Genomic DNA, 18,704 nt, shown 5'->3' with positions numbered 1-18,704 from the left:
GTTAATGTAAATAAAACGTTTACCAGACTCAGATGTTCGATATAAGTAAATGATATTTTATAGATGTCGAATAGCCCGCGATTTGTTTCATTTACAACTTCTATTTTTATTTCGTCTGTTTTAAAGAGTATTCAGCATTTAATTGGCGAAGTGATATACATTGTAACAAGCGGATTCCTTGTTTCGATATGTTCAATCTACTGTCAGACTAACCTATCACATCCGACGAGTATTTTTTATGTAACAGAAAGTCATTTCTTCTGTAATTTAAAAGTATCATTGTGTTATTGCATTATCAATTAACATAAACTTACCTAATATGGCCATGACAGTATTTTCCTTTAAAATCTCTATGGAACCACGTGCTATAAAATAAATGGCGGTCAAAATATCTCCCGGATGTATTAGAGTGTCTCCAGGCGGCGCATGCGTAGTTTTAAACTTCATTGATAAGGCACGTAAACAGCCTAAACACACAAAAATGTCATCAAGTTAAGAATATATCGAAATAGGTTTGTAAAAATTTATAATCTATCCATCCCTAGGCTAACATTTGTGTTACATTCCATCGATTATATCTCACATTACATACATACATGATACTGTTGTAAAACTGGTCAAATATCTTCATGTGGAATAAAGTTGTGGTTTTACTGAATATAGATCTAGTGCAATATTGATATTACAGATTTCATTCATGATTAAGTTCGAAAATTCGATCAGGTTCCATTTGTTCAAAAGGTGATTAGGCTTATAACTGTCTAACATCAATCTTAAAATCCTGATAAAATCATTTCTTGTAAAACCAACATCACACATTTTTATGAAACTATAACACTCGCCAGTCTCTTCCTACATGCCTATTTTGAGGAATACACACACTCAGGTTTTTGTAAAGGCGAAGTGAGGTTTTCACTAATCAAATGTTTAAGCCAATCACTTTTTGAACATACAATTAATCACTCAGATTAGTTATGAAGTATCTAAGTTTATATATCCGTTCAGGAGATACGAATAAAATAAACGTTAATGAAAATTGATTAAGAATTGAAATAGATTCATCAAACAATCCTATTTCCCCTAAAATTATATACTAGCAGTTGATGTAAGGTACATTTCGGAATTTTTACCTGGATTAGCTCCCTTGAACGCCGGACAGTTGTTGAGGAGATTTCTGTTGAGGTGCAGACATATATCAGACTGTAGACAATCGGGGAAGTTCTTCAACACCTGTTAAACACGGACAACCAAGTATAAGTTACGTTATCAACACCTGTTAAACACGGACAACCAAGTATAAGTTACGTTATCAACACCTGTTAAACACGGACAACCAAGTATAAGTTACGTTATCAACACCTGTTAAACACGGACAACACGTATAAGTTACGTTATCAACACCTGTTAAACACGACCAACCAAGTATAAGTTACGTTATCAACACCTGTTAAACACGGACAAACACGTATAAGTTACGTTATCAACACCTGTTAAACACGGACAAACAAGTATAAGTTACGTTATCAACACCTGTTAAACACGGACAGCAAGTATAAGTTACGTTATCAACACCTGTTAAACACGGACAAACAAGTATAAGTTACGTTATCAACACCTGTTAAACACGGACAACAAAGTATAAGTTACGTTATCAACACCTGTTAAACACGGAAAAACACGTATAAGTTACGTTATCAACACCTGTTAAACACAGACAAACACGTATACCTTACGTTATCAACACCTGTTAAACACGGACAACAAAGTATAAGTTACGTTATCAACACCTGTTAAACACGGACAAACACGTATAAGTTACGTTATCAACACCTGTTAAACACGGAGAACAAGTATAAGTTACGTTATCAACACCTGTTAAACACGGACAAACAAGTATAAGTTACGTTATCAACACCTGTTAAACACGGACAAACAAGTATAAGTTACGTTATCAACACCTGTTAAACACGGACAACCAAGTATAAGTTACGTTATCAACACCTGTTAAACACGGACAAACAAGTATAAGTTACGTTATCAACACCTGTTAAACACGGACAAACAAGTATAAGTTACGTTATCAACACCTGTTAAACACGGACAGCAAGTATAAGTTACGTTATCAACACCTGTTAAACACGGACAACAAAGTATAAGTTACGTTATCAACACCTGTTAAACACGGAAAAACACGTATAAGTTACGTTATCAACACCTGTTAAACACAGACAAACACGTATACCTTACGTTATCAACACCTGTTAAACACGGACAACAAAGTATAAGTTACGTTATCAACACCTGTTAAACACGGACAAACACGTATAAGTTACGTTATCAACACCTGTTAAACACGGAGAACAAGTATAAGTTACGTTATCAACACCTGTTAAACACGGACAAACAAGTATAAGTTACGTTATCAACACCTGTTAAACACGGACAAACAAGTATAAGTTACGTTATCAACACCTGTTAAACACGGACAAACAAGTATAAGTTACGTTATCAACACCTGTTAAACACGGACAAACATGTATAAGTTACGTTATCAACACCTGTTAAACACGGCCAAACACGTATAAGTTACGTTATCAACACCTGTTAAACACGGACAACAAGTATAAGTTACGTTATCAACACCTGTTAAACACGGACAAGTATAAGTTACGTTATCAACACCTGTTAAACACGGACAAACACGTATAAGTTACGTTATCAACACCTGCTAAACACGGACAAGTATAAGTTACGTTATCAACACCTGTTAAACACGGACAAACAAGTATAAGTTACGTTATCAACACCTGTTAAACACGGACAACCAAGTATAAGTTACGTTATCAACACCTGTTAAACACGGACAAACACGTATAAGTTACGTTATCAACACCTGTTAAACACGGACAACCAAGTATAAGTTACGTTATCAACACCTGTTAAACACGGACAAACAAGTATAAGTTACGTTATCAACACCCGTTAAACACGGACAAACACGTATAAGTTACGTTATCAACACCCGTTAAACACGGACAACAAGTATCAGTTACGTTATCAACACCTGTTAAACACGGACAAACACGTATACGTTACGTTATCAACACCTGTTAAACACGGACACACACGTATAAGTTACGTTATCAACACCTGTTAAACACGGACAACAAGCATAAGTTACGTTATCAACACCTGTTAAACACGGACAAACACGTATAAGTTACGTTATCAACACCTGTTAAACACGGACAAACACGTATAAGTTACGTTATCAACACCTGTTAAACACGGACAACAAGTATAAGTTACGTTATCAATACCTGTTAAACACGGACAAACACGTATAAGTTACGTTATCAACACCTGTTAAACACGGACAAACACGTATAAGTTACGTTATCAACACCTGTTAAACACGGACAACAAGTATAAGTTACGTTATCAACACCTGTCAAACACGGACAGGAAGTATCAGTTACGTTATCAACACCTGTTAAACACGGACAACAAGTATAAGTTACGTTATCAACACCTGTTAAACACGGACAAACACGTATAAGTTACGTTATCAACACCTGTTAAACACGGACAAACACGTATAAGTTACGTTATCATCACCTGTTAAACACGGACAAACACGTATAAGTTACGTTATCAATACCTGTTAAACACGGACAAACACGTATAAGTTACGTTATCAACACCTGTTAAACACGGACAAACACGTATAAGTTACGTTATCATCACCTGTTAAACACGGACAGGAAGCATAAGTTACGTTATCAACACCTGTTAAACACGGACAAAGAACGTATACGTTACGTTATCAACACCTGTTAAACACGGACAACAAGTATAAGTTACGTTATCAACACCTGTTAAACACGGACAACAAGTATAAGTTACGTTATCATCACCTGTTAAACACGGACAAACACGTATAAGTTACGTTATCAATACCTGTTAAACACGGACAAACACGTATAAGTTACGTTATCAACACCTGTTAAACACGGACAACAAGTATAAGTTACGTTATCAACACCTGTTAAACACGGACAACAAGTATAAGTTACGTTATCAACACCTGTTAAACACGGACAACAAGTATAAGTTACGTTATCAACACCTGTTAAACACGGACAAACACGTATAAGTTACGTTATCAACACCTGTTAAACACGGACACACACGTATAAGTTACGTTATCAACACCTGTTAAACACGGACAAACACGTATAAGTTACGTTATCAACACCTGTTAAACACGGACAACAAGTATAAGTTACGTTATCAACACCTGTTAAACACGGACAAACACGTATAAGTTACGTTATCAACACCTGTTAAACACCACGGACAAACACGTATAAGTTACGTTATCATTACAGTGTACAGTTTAGTGAAATCATTGGAGGTATTCGGATGTACTAACGTAGTACTGTGTGACGTATTAAGTCAGTTCAGGTGACTGTATAAAGATGTGTTAAGCACAAAAAAAAAAAAAAAAAAAATAATAATAAGAAGAAAATAAAATAAAATCCCAGAAATGTTAGCTGGAGTTCTACTTAGCCATTTCAATAATAACAATATTTATCACAATAATAACACGTTTGCCGTATGTATTAGTTAATGAGAATATTCTACAATGTAATTCCGTGTCGATTCTACACTGCGTGTTTTGTTGTGATAGCTGTACCTAGTTACACATCGTATATCTAAGGATCCACGGGATCAACTTCCGCTACAGAACATATCCGCTGACAAGACTCAATAGAGCAGATCAGACTGGCTATAGTTTTAACATTAAATACATACCAAGGTCACTTATCTCTACGGAATCGTTGCCACATGAAATTGCTTTCCATAAAAAATAATACTAGATATTGAATTACTGAACACTAATACACGGTTACAAAAACAACATCATTAATAACATCTTTTTGCAAGAAGCATTTTGATATTTGATATAAATAACTTTAAATTCTTAGAAATTATAGCTGTTTTACAAATGCCTTTGAGTCGATGCGCACGCGTGAAAATCATATCTTTAATATTTAAAATGACACTGCATTATTGCCAAAGTAACAATGAATCACCACTTCCATTTAATCAAATAATTATCTGTCTCAGCTAAACGCTTGTCTTCCGAGTTCTGTATATCGGAGTGTGATTAAGCTTTCAAGTGAATCTGACCTTGAGTAATCGTAAATTCCCGTATAATAAGTCTCGCGGGGACGAGATATGTGAAGTCAAGATAGCATTAACTAATTTGACTTGAAACTTGTATATCAAACTTTACGAAACGAAAGGAATGGAAAAGCATTTCCCGGTTATCACTCAAATTCCTGATTAGCGAATTTATCAAGTCTCGCGGGAAAAGGCGAGGTAGCGTTTATACCACATCGATCATTGTTTCGCTGACACAAGGAAATGAAAGAGGAAATTATCTGTAAAATGTTTTGAAGAAACAACTTTCTGGAAGACATTCCTTCGACTCCGTGAGATCGACGTAACAGAATGTAGCGTCTCCATGTCTCGCTGTAGCTAGGCATAGAAAAGATATATGTACATTCATATTAAAAAAATATTTTGAGCAGAACGTCTTCCATCTTTCCCTGAAATACAGCTATTCATAAAGACAACCATTAGAATGACCAATAATGACTGTGGTCATCGAAAGCTATAAAAGTCCAAGATGGACATCAAAAGCTAGAATGACCATCGATGGACGGTGGCCATCGAAAAATAGAATGTCAAAGATTGACAGTGGCCATCGAAATCCAGAATGACCAAGATTGAAAGCTTCCATAACAAGACAGAATGACCAGGATAGACAGTGGTCATTGCAGCGTTTGTTTAGGATTCGACATGTTTTCTCTAAGTGACATTGTGCATATACACTGTACACACATACTGTAAAGTAGGGACATACTATGTAATACCAAACCTTTACCGATCATTAGAAAACACGAGCGTGTAACAGACCCATACATCATTTTTATATTCATAGTTAGAGAAAATGTCTTCTTTTCGTAAACATCTTAAAATAATTATACGCTGTACGCATGCTTCACTCCTGATAATTTAAGTTTATAGCGGCAAGTAAGGGAAGTAACTCTAGTCAGTAAATCATACTTACGTTACTCATGTCAATACCGTTGGTATACGCCCACGTGTGCTGGAAGGACTCCTGGAGACGACCCGCCATGTTTTTCGGGAGCTGGTGAAAGTTGATAAATTCCTTGATGCTTTCGACTTTTTCTTGATATTCGTCCGACCCCTGGTACAATCGTAACATGATGGAAGAGACGTTTCCAAATATGGCGGCACTCAATAAAGCTGGGGACGTAACACAATGTACATTACTAGATATGGCGATATACATCATAATTGGGGGACATAACACAATGCATATTACTAAATATGGCGATACACATCAGAATTGGGGGACATATCACAATGTATATTACTAAATATGGCGATACACATCAGAATTGGGGGACATATCACAATGTATATCACCAGGTATAGCGAAACACAGCAGAGTTGGGGGACATATCATAATGTATATCACCAGATATGGCGAAACACAGCAGAGTTGGGGGACATAACAAAACATATATTACCGGATATGGCGATACACATTAGAATTGGGGGACATAACAAAAGGTATATTACCAGATATGGCGATACACATCAGAGTTGGGGGACATAGCAAAAGGTATATTGTCGAATATGGCGATACACAGCAGAGTTGGGGGACCTGACACGAGATATATTTGATGAATTTGGTAGACATAAGGTTAACCAAATATGGCAATATAAAGTAAGAATAGAAATGAGTTATCGTTAAATGTCAAAAGGAAATTAATGGAAGATGATATCCTCCCGTCACATTAGCAATCCGTAGTGTTTCCCGGTCAGGGCGGCTTTACGTTCCGGTCTGATCATACCCCTTGACGTATCGTCCCGTTATAGGGTTATACTGTCCACACACGGTGCTACGTATCACGTGGACATTACAGTTACAACACGAGCATGATAGACTACAAGTGTGTGTTGTCGATACGGTCGAGATTATTACAAGGAGGAACAAAAGCAATTTACTTTGGAATGAGATCCAATTGGTTTGTGAACTCGACACCTGGTCCGTGGTTATATACAGATCCCCTCAAACACGATATCAACAAGATAATTCCGGATTGTCATTGTCCGACGTTGTTTAAATATTAGTTATATCCATTTTATAAAACTGATTTATTCATTTATTGATATTCGTTGTAAAGGAGGTTTGTTAGAATATAAACACATTGATTTTATCAACGTGAACAGAAAATTAGAGTTTTGAAAATGAATTTCACCTTGTGATAGCACGGAACTTTATAGTACGATCTTACTGAAAGACATCCCTCCCGGTCATACCATACTAACAACAGGCGAACCAGTCTATACATACACATAAATGTTAATATAACTGTGACCAAATCTAATCATAACTCCACCACCACCCGACATTAATTTTCTGATTACATATTTATATTTACATTCAAGTATGCTTTAAAACATTGGCGAAAGTTTTATTCAATGTTCATAACAACATTAGACTCAATGGCTTTGTAGTAATGTCGGGGACCGCGTTACCACGGGTAGTACATTCCGCCGTCGAATATTTTTTTCTTTGTTGTGTTCTTTTAAATAATCACGACCCATCTTATATTTACGTAAATCAATTGTTGTTACGGTCTCCTTGGTGTTCAAAACATAAAAATCACTCCATAAATCTCAAAGAATAAGTGTCGTATATGGAACTACATTTTGTTTGTGTTGTTGTTATGACGGTTACTATTGCCGTGCCAAGAAATGTCTCCCGCGAAAACGGCCGTTCTCTCTCCGACGTCACCCCAGGTGAAAAACAAAGAATTGCATTTTTTTTAATTATTGGCTACTTTAACAGATGGAATACAAATAAACATAACGTAAATATAAAAAAATGGAAATGGTTTTTCAACATATATGAGATCATAACAACATTGGCTTTCTGGACATATTTATCTCCAATTGCTAACGCGATTCATTGAATATGTGAAGAAGCCAATGCAGTTATGACATCATGAATACCGAAAGAAAAAAAAAATCATAAATGAAAGCGGCGGAAATATAAAATATTCTGATAGTTCTAATGTACAATTGTCATGACTCATAATAACTGTACCTTAAAAAGTAAAAACGAAAAAAAAAAAAAAAAAAAAAATCAAGTACGCTTATGAACTTGTCCATTTGAATGAGCTCGGGCCAAACAGTACTCTACACGTGCCAATGTCATAATGTGGCCTCTTACCGGTGGGCACTGCCAGCAGCGGTACACAGAATCGTAAAATCAGATTTTTAATATCACCGAGCAGATTGTCTAACCTCTTGGAACCTCGATCACCCCTGCGGCTCAGTTCATCACTGAAGCCATACTGTAGCTGTCGACTGGTCCGTACATTTGTAATAGAGGTATTTTAGTTTCTCCGTGTCTTCGTCGGAATTACTTGGATAATGGCTGCAGGCGTATACATTGCTCAACCCGGGAAATGTGGATCAAAATTTAATTGAAATAATGTAATAAAGCGGAGATTCTACGTAACACGCGAAATCGAGATTATTCTCAGAAGGCGAAGCAAACAGTGACAGAGAGTTTTGCGGCGACATTTTGATTAAATTCTTTGAAGTATTGAAATGTGGCACAAGGCGGTTCATTATCGGGCAGGCAATGGCAGAAATGGCTGTTCCGGATTTTTAAATTGCGTCCTACATTGTAAATTGTAGAATTGGTGTTTCCCGACTATTGGTTTTGCCATTTAGAATGTTCCGTATTAAATTGACCGTCTCTGGTTGCTGTTGATTTTCACACATAAGCTGTATATAAATTCTGACCCAATCGTCGGTTATTTTTTCCCGGATGTTGTAATTCAATGGTCCGTAACTTGGTAACCGTCTTTAGTACGGTTATTATAATTTCAATTGCATCTCTTTGTAGTTCCTGGGGCGTCTGCTTCTTATTAGTATTAATAGAAACACAAACATATTATCCCCTACCCCTACTATATGGGCTAATATTTCTTCTATTAATACCACCCAGAAGCAGACGCCTGTGTTAATTCCTTGTTTTTTTCGGAGACATGAAAAAGAGATAAGAACGAAACAAAATTATATACCTTTGTTATAGTTTACAGGAAGGATTTAAAATCTTTTTTTTTTTTTCATTTTTATATAGAAACTAGTGTCTAGAATCATAATAATTTAAAAGTCAAGTAGAAGCGATGAATTAAGAATACATTGGACAAATATAATATGATACATGACATTGCATATTCACATTAAAAGGGAAATTGAATTCCTTTCTTAATTCTTTTCATTAACTTTAACAGGTACTATAGATTTTACCTATCATTAATACAGGAAAGGTCGCTAGGACAGTTAGATACTGGTGTACAAACCGGAACAAAACACGAAATAAACATCAGGATAAAGATTATCAATTAAAACATATATAAAAATATCACTTATCTGCAGGAAATTTATGTTCAATGTACGTTCAGTCTGGTGCTTTGTGCTTTTTTGTGAACGATAAAAATCTTAAAACTAAACTTTGCCTTCAGTAAATGGTAGACAGTTTTCTACAATCTTCCATACTGGACCTCTGCCCACGTGTCAACCAGACAAACTAATAGTCGGTACGGTCACTCTATTCCGGATTAATGTTCCTAAGCACTGTGGGATTGGGTTAGAATATCGCTCCCAGTAGCGATGACGCATGCGTAATTGAAGCTTTGAGTGACATTCGACATCATTAGGACAATATTCTCAGATAACGAATGACGTAATGATGTGAAAATAATGACGTAAACGTTTGGTCATTACGTACCACGGACACGTTGCTATGGTGACAGACGGGACCCTTAGCAACCTGACGCTCGTTTTAAAGTCAATCAACGTATTTTTCCCCCCGCCGATGTCTTCCCAGCTTCTAAAAGTGTTCCTTATACTTTCTGCTGCAAACTGAATAGAGCATCAAGCGGTGTCGAGCAGTCTTATAAAATGTAATGTGATTTTTTTTAAATAATATCATATTAGATGATTTATGTGTGATAAATGTTACCGTTGAAAACAAAGAGCATGTTTAATGGTAGCTAAAATGATGTTGGAATAGAGTCTACAATTATCATGGTCTACCTGCCGATACACCTGGCGAGATCAGAGAACATTACACCAAAACATTTGGATCAGTCTTTGGTGTCGATTTTCATTCATAATTCCTTTATAAATCTCTCGCGATTCGGAATAAAGTTTTGAAATAACAAACACCAACATATTGTTTCAAAGAAAAAATTAGAGTTGTAAAATTATAATTATGATGATTTGTATTCTATTATTAACTGATTAGAAAAACACTCTACATATTGTATGATGTCAGAGTAAAGCAATAAATCTAGCACGTACAAATGATGCGAGTTTAAGGTTCATTTAAGATGACAGTTTATTTTGCATTGAAATTAATAATGAGCGATATTCTGAAGTTATCTGTAAAATGGCCTCTACAAGTCAAAAAATCATTATAAGAATGAAATGTATTGTCGACGTTATATGCGCCGTTTCTATAACTTTATGCCCATAAATAATGTCCAAATCAAAAGCCTAGAGTATCTACAGAAAGACATGAATTACTCCCGATCTCGTTTACGATAAAATGAAACGGAGTTTTACCATTCATCTATATTTGAAATCGCCGACGCATATTTGAAATTCTCATAAATGCCCAAAGCACTTATCACTATTGAAGAGAACTGCGGGTCTAAATGGGTGTTCGCTACCGGGCGACACCCATTCCGCATCCTAACAAATCAGTTTAAGATTACTGGTGGGTAATCACAATCCTCGCCGTGCGAGGAGAAATACATAACGACATTTGAATTTCTTTTCTAGTGTGGACTTGAATACGAAATTGTTGATTGAATTCGTAACTGCATTGTGTAAAACCATCTTCAAGAGTTAAAAGGAAGTAACGGTTTAACAATTGAAAACATGTTTTCCTGAAAAGATTTTCTTCTGCGTCAGCAGAGTTGTTAAATATACATAAGTATTTGAATAAAATCGTCGCCGACAGTGATGGCTGTTATATAATTTTATACTTTGGTTTGATTCTTGTTTGTCTGGATAAGCTGACAAAGAAGACGAGCACTTTGCTTTATGTACAGTATAATAAACGAGTTATCGTTCCTGCATAATACACTTTCTTTAACCACTTAACACCCACCGTGTATCGTCAATAGTTATCCCCAAATCGCAACCGTACAAATTAGTCTATCCCAAGCTATTTACATTATAATGAACATTGTGAAGTTGTCGCCACTTGACAAGTAGCTCTTCTCTGAAAGGAGGTAGGAAAGAACTTTTAAAACAGCATTGCGTAATATTCATGATTTTTGATTTAATTTTCTGAATTTTGTCACAGGCATTTTCCATCACGATAATTGGTTATCGCGCGGGATATTCAGCGCCATCTTATTACACACAGTTCTGACAAGTAACAGAATTAATCAATAGCTTTAATTGTGTGTGTTAAATTTGATGATCATTAAATGATTGAATAATTCTATTTTAAAAGTAAATTCAACTTTACAGATTTTATAACCATTTCAACGACGCGTTGTTATGCTGATGTTGCGATACTAGATCGTAACGCAGTGGGTTGTTTGTTTATTTTTCCCTTTTATCTCTTTTTCGTCCTTTTATTTTTGTAGGATTTTTATCCTCTTCAAAGCTAGCGTTAAAAAGAAAAGCCTACACAGAAAATAACGTCACACAAGCGTCACATGCGAGTTGTAATCACTGAAATGCCCTAACTCGGATACGCTGTAATTTATTACTCACCGAGTCACGTTTTTTCCCGACAACAGACCAAACAGTCAGAAACAGTAGAGATGGGAGCGATATACTGTGAAATGTTATATTTTCGCGGAGTGACTTTTTCATAATTAACTGATATAATCACACGAATCCATAAACTTGTGGAAGTTTAAAGATTTATCTAGCGTTTTTAGAACCATTTATATCTTAGGTTATGAGGGTTTTTTTTAGTTCCAGAACATTCGAATTCTACGAAAATACAGGACTTTACAGTCAATCCAATGCGTTGTACATGAAGCAGAAGCCATGTTGTTGTAGAAGTACTTGCATTTTTAAAGTAAGAAAAAAGTGACGATATATCATGTATGTTAGGACGTGTATGCAATAGAAGCACGCTTTGAACATGTAATTAAAACTTAAGAAATGTATCCCTTTTCGGTCTTTCTTTAGAAGAATGTAATTTTACATATCATTCCGTTCCAACTATGCCGACATCCACCAGCTCCTGTTAAGTCTATTAAACAACCCATTCTGATGACAAAGGTTTCCTGCTGGTCGTCATGAAATGTAAATTGATTATCTGACGCGATGAGAAATCAAAGGGAATCAAAAATAGTCATAAATGCGGTCTTCGATCGTCTGCCGCCTACTTGCACATAAGTCTCGCGGGATCACGGCCTTCTCGAGACCACTTGTAAAATCAAGAACCCGACCAGTCCCACTGCCGCCCTTTACTAGAGAGTAAGACGGCAGGGCATAACGGGAAACAGCGATACATACTTGAAATAAATTTCTATTATGAGATGGGATAATGGCGTCCCAGGTCTCAGAGTGTTCTAAACTGACAGACAATTCCACTCCTGACAAGCGCCATGACCTTAAAACAGGGTCATACTGATGAGAAGGTATACGTGTTGGAAGGAGATTCTGTGATTGGGTGAAGGTAACTGGGGTCAGCTACCAAATCACGACAAACAACCGACATGTGTGGAAAATTGTGAAACTTAGCCAAGATCGATAAATTTATATAACTATCACACAAATCTATTTATCTATTACTACGATTGACCAGGGCTATATTAGAAAAGAAACGTGATTCAGGGTGACTAAAAAAAGGCACCGATAATCAAAGGAACAATGACTTCCCGTTATGATGACGTTCTGAAACCACAAATACCGATTATCTCTTCATTTCGGTTTCCTATTCGAAGTATTTGTTCCAAGTGTTAAAAACAAATACTAATCCGAAAAAAACGAGTTTGTCCAGAACGAAGCTTATACTTTGCTTTCTGTAATTGCATTGTACAACTATATAGATAAATGTGTACCTATTTCTACACTTTACGAGGTACACATTGCATATACTTATGTTACCTAGTCCAAATACATGTAGACTGTAATATATTTTTCAGGTCCCTTCGATTGCTCCGTCACAATACCTTTGACAGAGAATCTATATAATGACATTTCTACACTTAAGCCGCATGTCCCGACACAGATCACCATTAGATGTATATCGGTTGGTCTAACCTAAGGACTCTGATCAGTGACTTATCAGTCACCCAAATCAGATGTGAGGAATGCAAAATTTATTTGATTATTCACTATATTAGAGAAAATGAATGTCGTTACAACTGACCCCATGGTTGTTAAATTAAATTAGATTTTATCAATAATTATCAAATCATCAAATGGAGACGATGTTTGCCTGGTATGTTACAGTACAATACACTGATGCATGAGATATTAATTTTCACGTGCTAAAGTGAAGATTAATCTGCTCAGACTAACGGTCGGATCTAGTTTGTCCATTGGTCAGCATAATAGCAGTGAAGCGATGATATGTTTGTACCAATGACATCAACAGAACAGTTTATCAAACACGCCAGCTTTATTAAGCGGGACCGGAGGCATTTGTCTTCTGAGTGTCCGAACCCTATCCAGCTTGACCACCGGTCAAGCATTATCCGGATCACGTTCAATCAGATCAAAGTCTTCTTCATCTATCAATAACACTCCGGCCACACGAGTGGCCAGTATTGATACTTATTCAAGGTGATATATGTATTATGGTCAGTTCCGGACAGATAAATGGACACTTGACCTTCAATCAGCCGGTTTTACATAAATCATAATACAGGATACATCGCTGGTCCTCCAGTATTAATGCTGATCAATGATGATATAGATGACCTTATCGACCCATCTCTACAGCCCACATATCTACAGCATTTTATCGTTTATTATTTGTAATTCATAATTTCTCAAATTTGTATTTTCCAATTAAGCTTTGCAAAATTATTCAGCATATTCATATAATGTACGATATATGAATTTTCTAATAATTAAGGAAAAGCGCTCGTCAGGAAACAGGAAATGTTTTTATAGGAAAGATACATAAAATAGTAAATAACATAATGTACATTGTATATGGAACTGAATTGTGCTAGTCAGCATTTGTCAAGTTTCGTTATTTTGTTTGCTTAACAGAGTGTATCATATATATGTGTGTGATGTTATGAATTATATTCTTTTCGGTTGTGTTCTCCGTCATCTCGTCCAAATGAATTGTAATGTACGTTTTATGTATCACGTAATTCCTATGTGTTGTACTACATTAGGAAATAAACTGAACTGAATTGCGTTTGAACTGCTTGCTTGAGAGAAATCTATAACAGTTTTAGTGGCATTTTTGTTGCGTTTTTGGTCTCCACATCTTTTACTTATTTATGTTGTATTTATCTGTTGCTTATTGAATGTATTATTGTGTAATAGTTGTGAACACATATCGCTGTGTTATTATCTGAAATATAGGGTAAATCCCTGGATATTCTAGTCATTTAATTAACTGGCAATCGCTCTCAATGTTTGATGTTTGATTTTGTATGTTACATATACATCAGGTCGGACTTATAGCGTTCGTAGCAAACACAAAAAATTACATTTTCGATTTTGAATACGTTCCATTACCTTGAACAAACCTTAACCTATGTCGATACATAAAGCAGTGTGTGAGAAAAAGAATACAATCCATGAGTAAGGACAAATATTCGAATTCCTATAATTGTATTCTAAATTAATGTCATTTAAATTTTTTAGAGATATGATCCTCTAATGTTTGCAGTTTAAATTTTCTCTAAAGTCGTTGCCGGCCTCGTTTATGGAACGGTCCAACGTCAACTAAATGTTTGATTTGTATGGGGTCAATAGAGAAGAGTCGACACGACACTGATCCAACTGCGTTCACAACCGTATGTATTTTGGCTGAGGATCCTGCTCACCCTAGGTCGCACTAAGTCCTATGAAATCATTTTATTCCTAAATCTTTTAAAAAACGGAACTTAAGTTTCAAAAAAACGAAACCAGTCCCTTAATAACGTCATTTCTACTGGAACAAGGGCGAATCTGGAACTGCCGGTCAATTAGATATACAACACAGACGACTTGTAACTCGTGACAGCAGGGTGATGTACTGTAGTGTTAAAATCACTGATAGCAATAGTCATTAACGCCCGGCCACAGGAAGTGATCATTATTAAGGATTGACCACTTTTGACCACTGGTGGTTATAAAACCTTGTTCCGGACGTAAGAATGGCACCATCTGACCGTCATCAACGTCTTAATAACGCGGGCTAAAGACATCCGTTAGGATTTTCACGAGACAATTATTAAGATTGATTTTTCGGACACCCGGAAGGCAACACTCGCTGATGATCGTTACAGTGATGTTGGTGCAAATCACATGGCTCGTCATCTGTAGTATTAAACAATCGAATGACAGGCGAGAGATTCCGAAGCGACCGGACATACAGGCCATTTCGTTAAGTTGATGTCTTTTTGTCCGATCTGAGATTGTGGCCTTGAACAATCGATTGACGGACGAAACATCCCGAATGACCGGTGACATTAGTGATCAATATGGAATCAACTTCTTTCCGAATGAAGTTGAAGTTATTTCAGATTTTGTTTTCATTTTTGTTTTGTTTTATTGCTATTTTTTTGCTTGTCACCTACATTTTAACTCAACTATGTTTGGATTCTACCGTGATATATCTCAGCGTTTATCTACTACAGTGAAACACTCTCCATCAGTTGCTTACCTAGCACTTTACCTTGCTCCCAGACATGTTTTTTTTTGTTTTTTGTTTTTAAATTTTTACCCTGTTCCTACACGTACTTTATGTGCCTACTTTGCACTGCTTGTTAAAAATCCACATTTTAAACCACAAAATATTCATCAAACTAAATTACTTTTTATGAAATATATAACACTGTTAATCTACCGAAACAATTCTACATTTATGTAACGTTCACTTTTTGTGTTTAAGACAGAAATACTTTGGTATTCCACATTTCCCGACATATTGATTTGTATAGTAAACTTAAAAAATACAAACATTTTGTCCCCAATCTGTTCACGATAGGACGGACTAAAGACAAGGTTTGGATAAGGAGAGTGGTTTGAAAACCTTGTAGGCAAGGATAGTGGCTTGAAAAGGTGAAGTGAAATATAATTTACTTACATCCCAGTAACATGGCGAATATAGAAAACAGTTTCTCAGCGTTCGTATTTGGCGCCACATTTCCGAATCCTATACTGGTCAAGCTCGTGAAGGTGAAATACAATGACGTAATATACTTTGACCGGATGCTAGGTCCACTCATTGTGTCGTTCGGGAGGTAAGGTTTATTACACTGAGTGGCCAGATGGTCAAGCCAGCTAATCCGGGCCTTCAGGTGGGGTCGTTCTACGTAAGCTATGGCGTAGAACACACAGGCCAGCCAATGGGCGATCAGGGAGAACGTAACCATCAGTAACATGAGGACGGCCGCACCGTACTCCGCAAACTGTTCTATCCGACGTAAAACTCGTAGTAACCGGAGTAGACGGGCGAGTTTGAGGACTCCCGTTATTGTCATTGTCTGAAATGAAACCAGTCAGATTCATTATTTTGATATTAAAATGAGATATCTTTTATTCAAAGTGTGAAATCATAATTTAAAAATGACGTTGAAACAGAATGTTTCTTTTTTGTTTCAACAATGTTTATTGCTTATAAGATAAATGTATTAAACAACAGACAAGCCTGTTTAAGTCCTCCCCGATAGGTACTACATCTTTACAAAAAAAATGACTTGGACAGCAGACAAATTTATATAAATCCCCTCCAATATGTACCACATTTTTACAAACAAATGGCTTGGACAGCAGACAGGTTTATATAAATCCTCTCAAATAGGTACCACATATATACAAATGAATGGATTTGACAACATACAAGTCACCGTATCCATGGCTGAAGATATGACTTTATAACTGGCTTAAAATGGATGTCATTTAATATCCTTAAGTTTACACTTCTTTCTTGCTAGGTAATGTGGTGGCTTGTCTAAACATGTTTTTTTTTTTTATCTTCACTGCATATTCAATCACAATTCCTCTTAAACCTGTTTTCAAAATATTTCGAATATTTTGGGACATGTCTTCCGCAGCTGAATTTTAACCTAATTATGCTTTTGAAATAGTTCTGTTCGCCAGCTCTTACGTCATACTTACGTCAGAGTTTCCTGAACCAAATAGCAACAGATCAAACGGGATGGCGGCTATGGTGTCTATGACGAACCATCCCTTCACGTAATTCTTGGCGATTTTCTGCGGGTCTACAACAACCTCCCCATCGTGAAGGTACGTCGTCCGGAAGTTAATCAAAATATCGGCTATAAACATAAGGTCAACGATAAGGTCAATCAGCACGAGCGGGTCAGCTTTGCTCGTCTCCGCGTTCTGTAGACGACTGGCTGCATCACGGTTCAACTTCATCCGGGTCTCGTCCTGATTGAGGAGGAAGCAGACGACATAGGGCGTGAGGACGGCGGTGTAGAGGACGAGGAAGAGGATAATCCAATCCCAGACAGCCTTGAACGGCGAGTAATGGAGGATGATGAACTTGGTCTTTTGTTGATGCTGTTTAGAGGGAGGGATGTATTCGATCTCCGAGCATTCCTCATCGCTTGGTTCAGCAGACTTTGGCTTTGTCTGCAGATAGAAAGACATCTGATAGAAATGAAAGGTCTGTTCTGATGAATACTGTCAACGTATTCACTTTGGCACACTGACATTTTATAACAAAATTGAAAGTAAACAAATGCTTAATTGGATCATCAACATGAAAAACATACAAAACCTGCAATTAGCTCAATCAGAATTGAGCGGAATCTGTTCAACGCAAAAAACGCTAGAATGAGATAAACGCTAAACTATATGTTTAAAGTAATCTGGAAAAACAAAATACCCCAATTGTATCATAATTTGTGCTAAAAACAAATTGTTTACCTTGTACTTTAAACTGTGGGTCCTATACACAAACATTATCCAAGATTTCACACAAATAAACCTTCGTCTTTGCAAGCTCCAAACCACATTACGCACATCTTGTGGGACTAATTAATCAGTGGTCACATGACGCGGATGAATACACGAAGGAGTGGGACTGTCATTAGGGTAATACAATTTAAATCAAATAACGAACACTCAAAACATGCTAATCTAAAGATATCTTAAGGGTTTGGAACTTGTAAAATGATCTGAAATTATATGTCCATAAAAAGATAGAGAGAGACCAAAAAACACCTTATTTACTTTTTTCGGTTTTCAACTTTCCCCGTTTTGAACCCCAATCAGTTACTTCCCGGGGGGCTACCGAGTGTTAATTACTCTAAAACTTATCCAGATTGTGAGAATTTTTTTGTCTTCGGTCAATACAGCATCTGTTGGCAGCATTGGATTCGCCGTGTAACATGTACTGT

The 18,704-nt window shown here is 36.4% G+C and overlaps 1 protein-coding gene across 2 annotated transcripts in view; it reads right to left on the bottom strand.

Moving 5' to 3' along the window:
• Positions 1 to 18,704, bottom strand: part of LOC117315486 (potassium voltage-gated channel subfamily H member 7-like) — an 80,814-nt gene that overhangs the window by 10,725 nt on the left and 51,385 nt on the right. For both annotated transcript variants that reach the window (XM_033869693.1, XM_033869694.1), the window contains 5 exons: positions 17,455 to 17,934; positions 16,421 to 16,820; positions 6,143 to 6,342; positions 1,131 to 1,230; positions 315 to 467 (listed from right to left, as the gene is read on the bottom strand). In XM_033869693.1, coding sequence (XP_033725584.1) covers positions 315 to 467; positions 1,131 to 1,230; positions 6,143 to 6,342; positions 16,421 to 16,820; positions 17,455 to 17,934 — 1,333 coding nt within the window. The remainder of the gene's footprint in view (positions 1 to 314; positions 468 to 1,130; positions 1,231 to 6,142; positions 6,343 to 16,420; positions 16,821 to 17,454; positions 17,935 to 18,704) is intronic.

This window comes from Pecten maximus, chromosome 17, assembly GCF_902652985.1.
Source record: "Pecten maximus chromosome 17, xPecMax1.1, whole genome shotgun sequence".
Lineage (NCBI taxonomy): Eukaryota > Metazoa > Mollusca > Bivalvia > Pectinida > Pectinidae > Pecten > Pecten maximus.
This window is presented reverse-complemented; position numbering and strand designations above follow the sequence as displayed.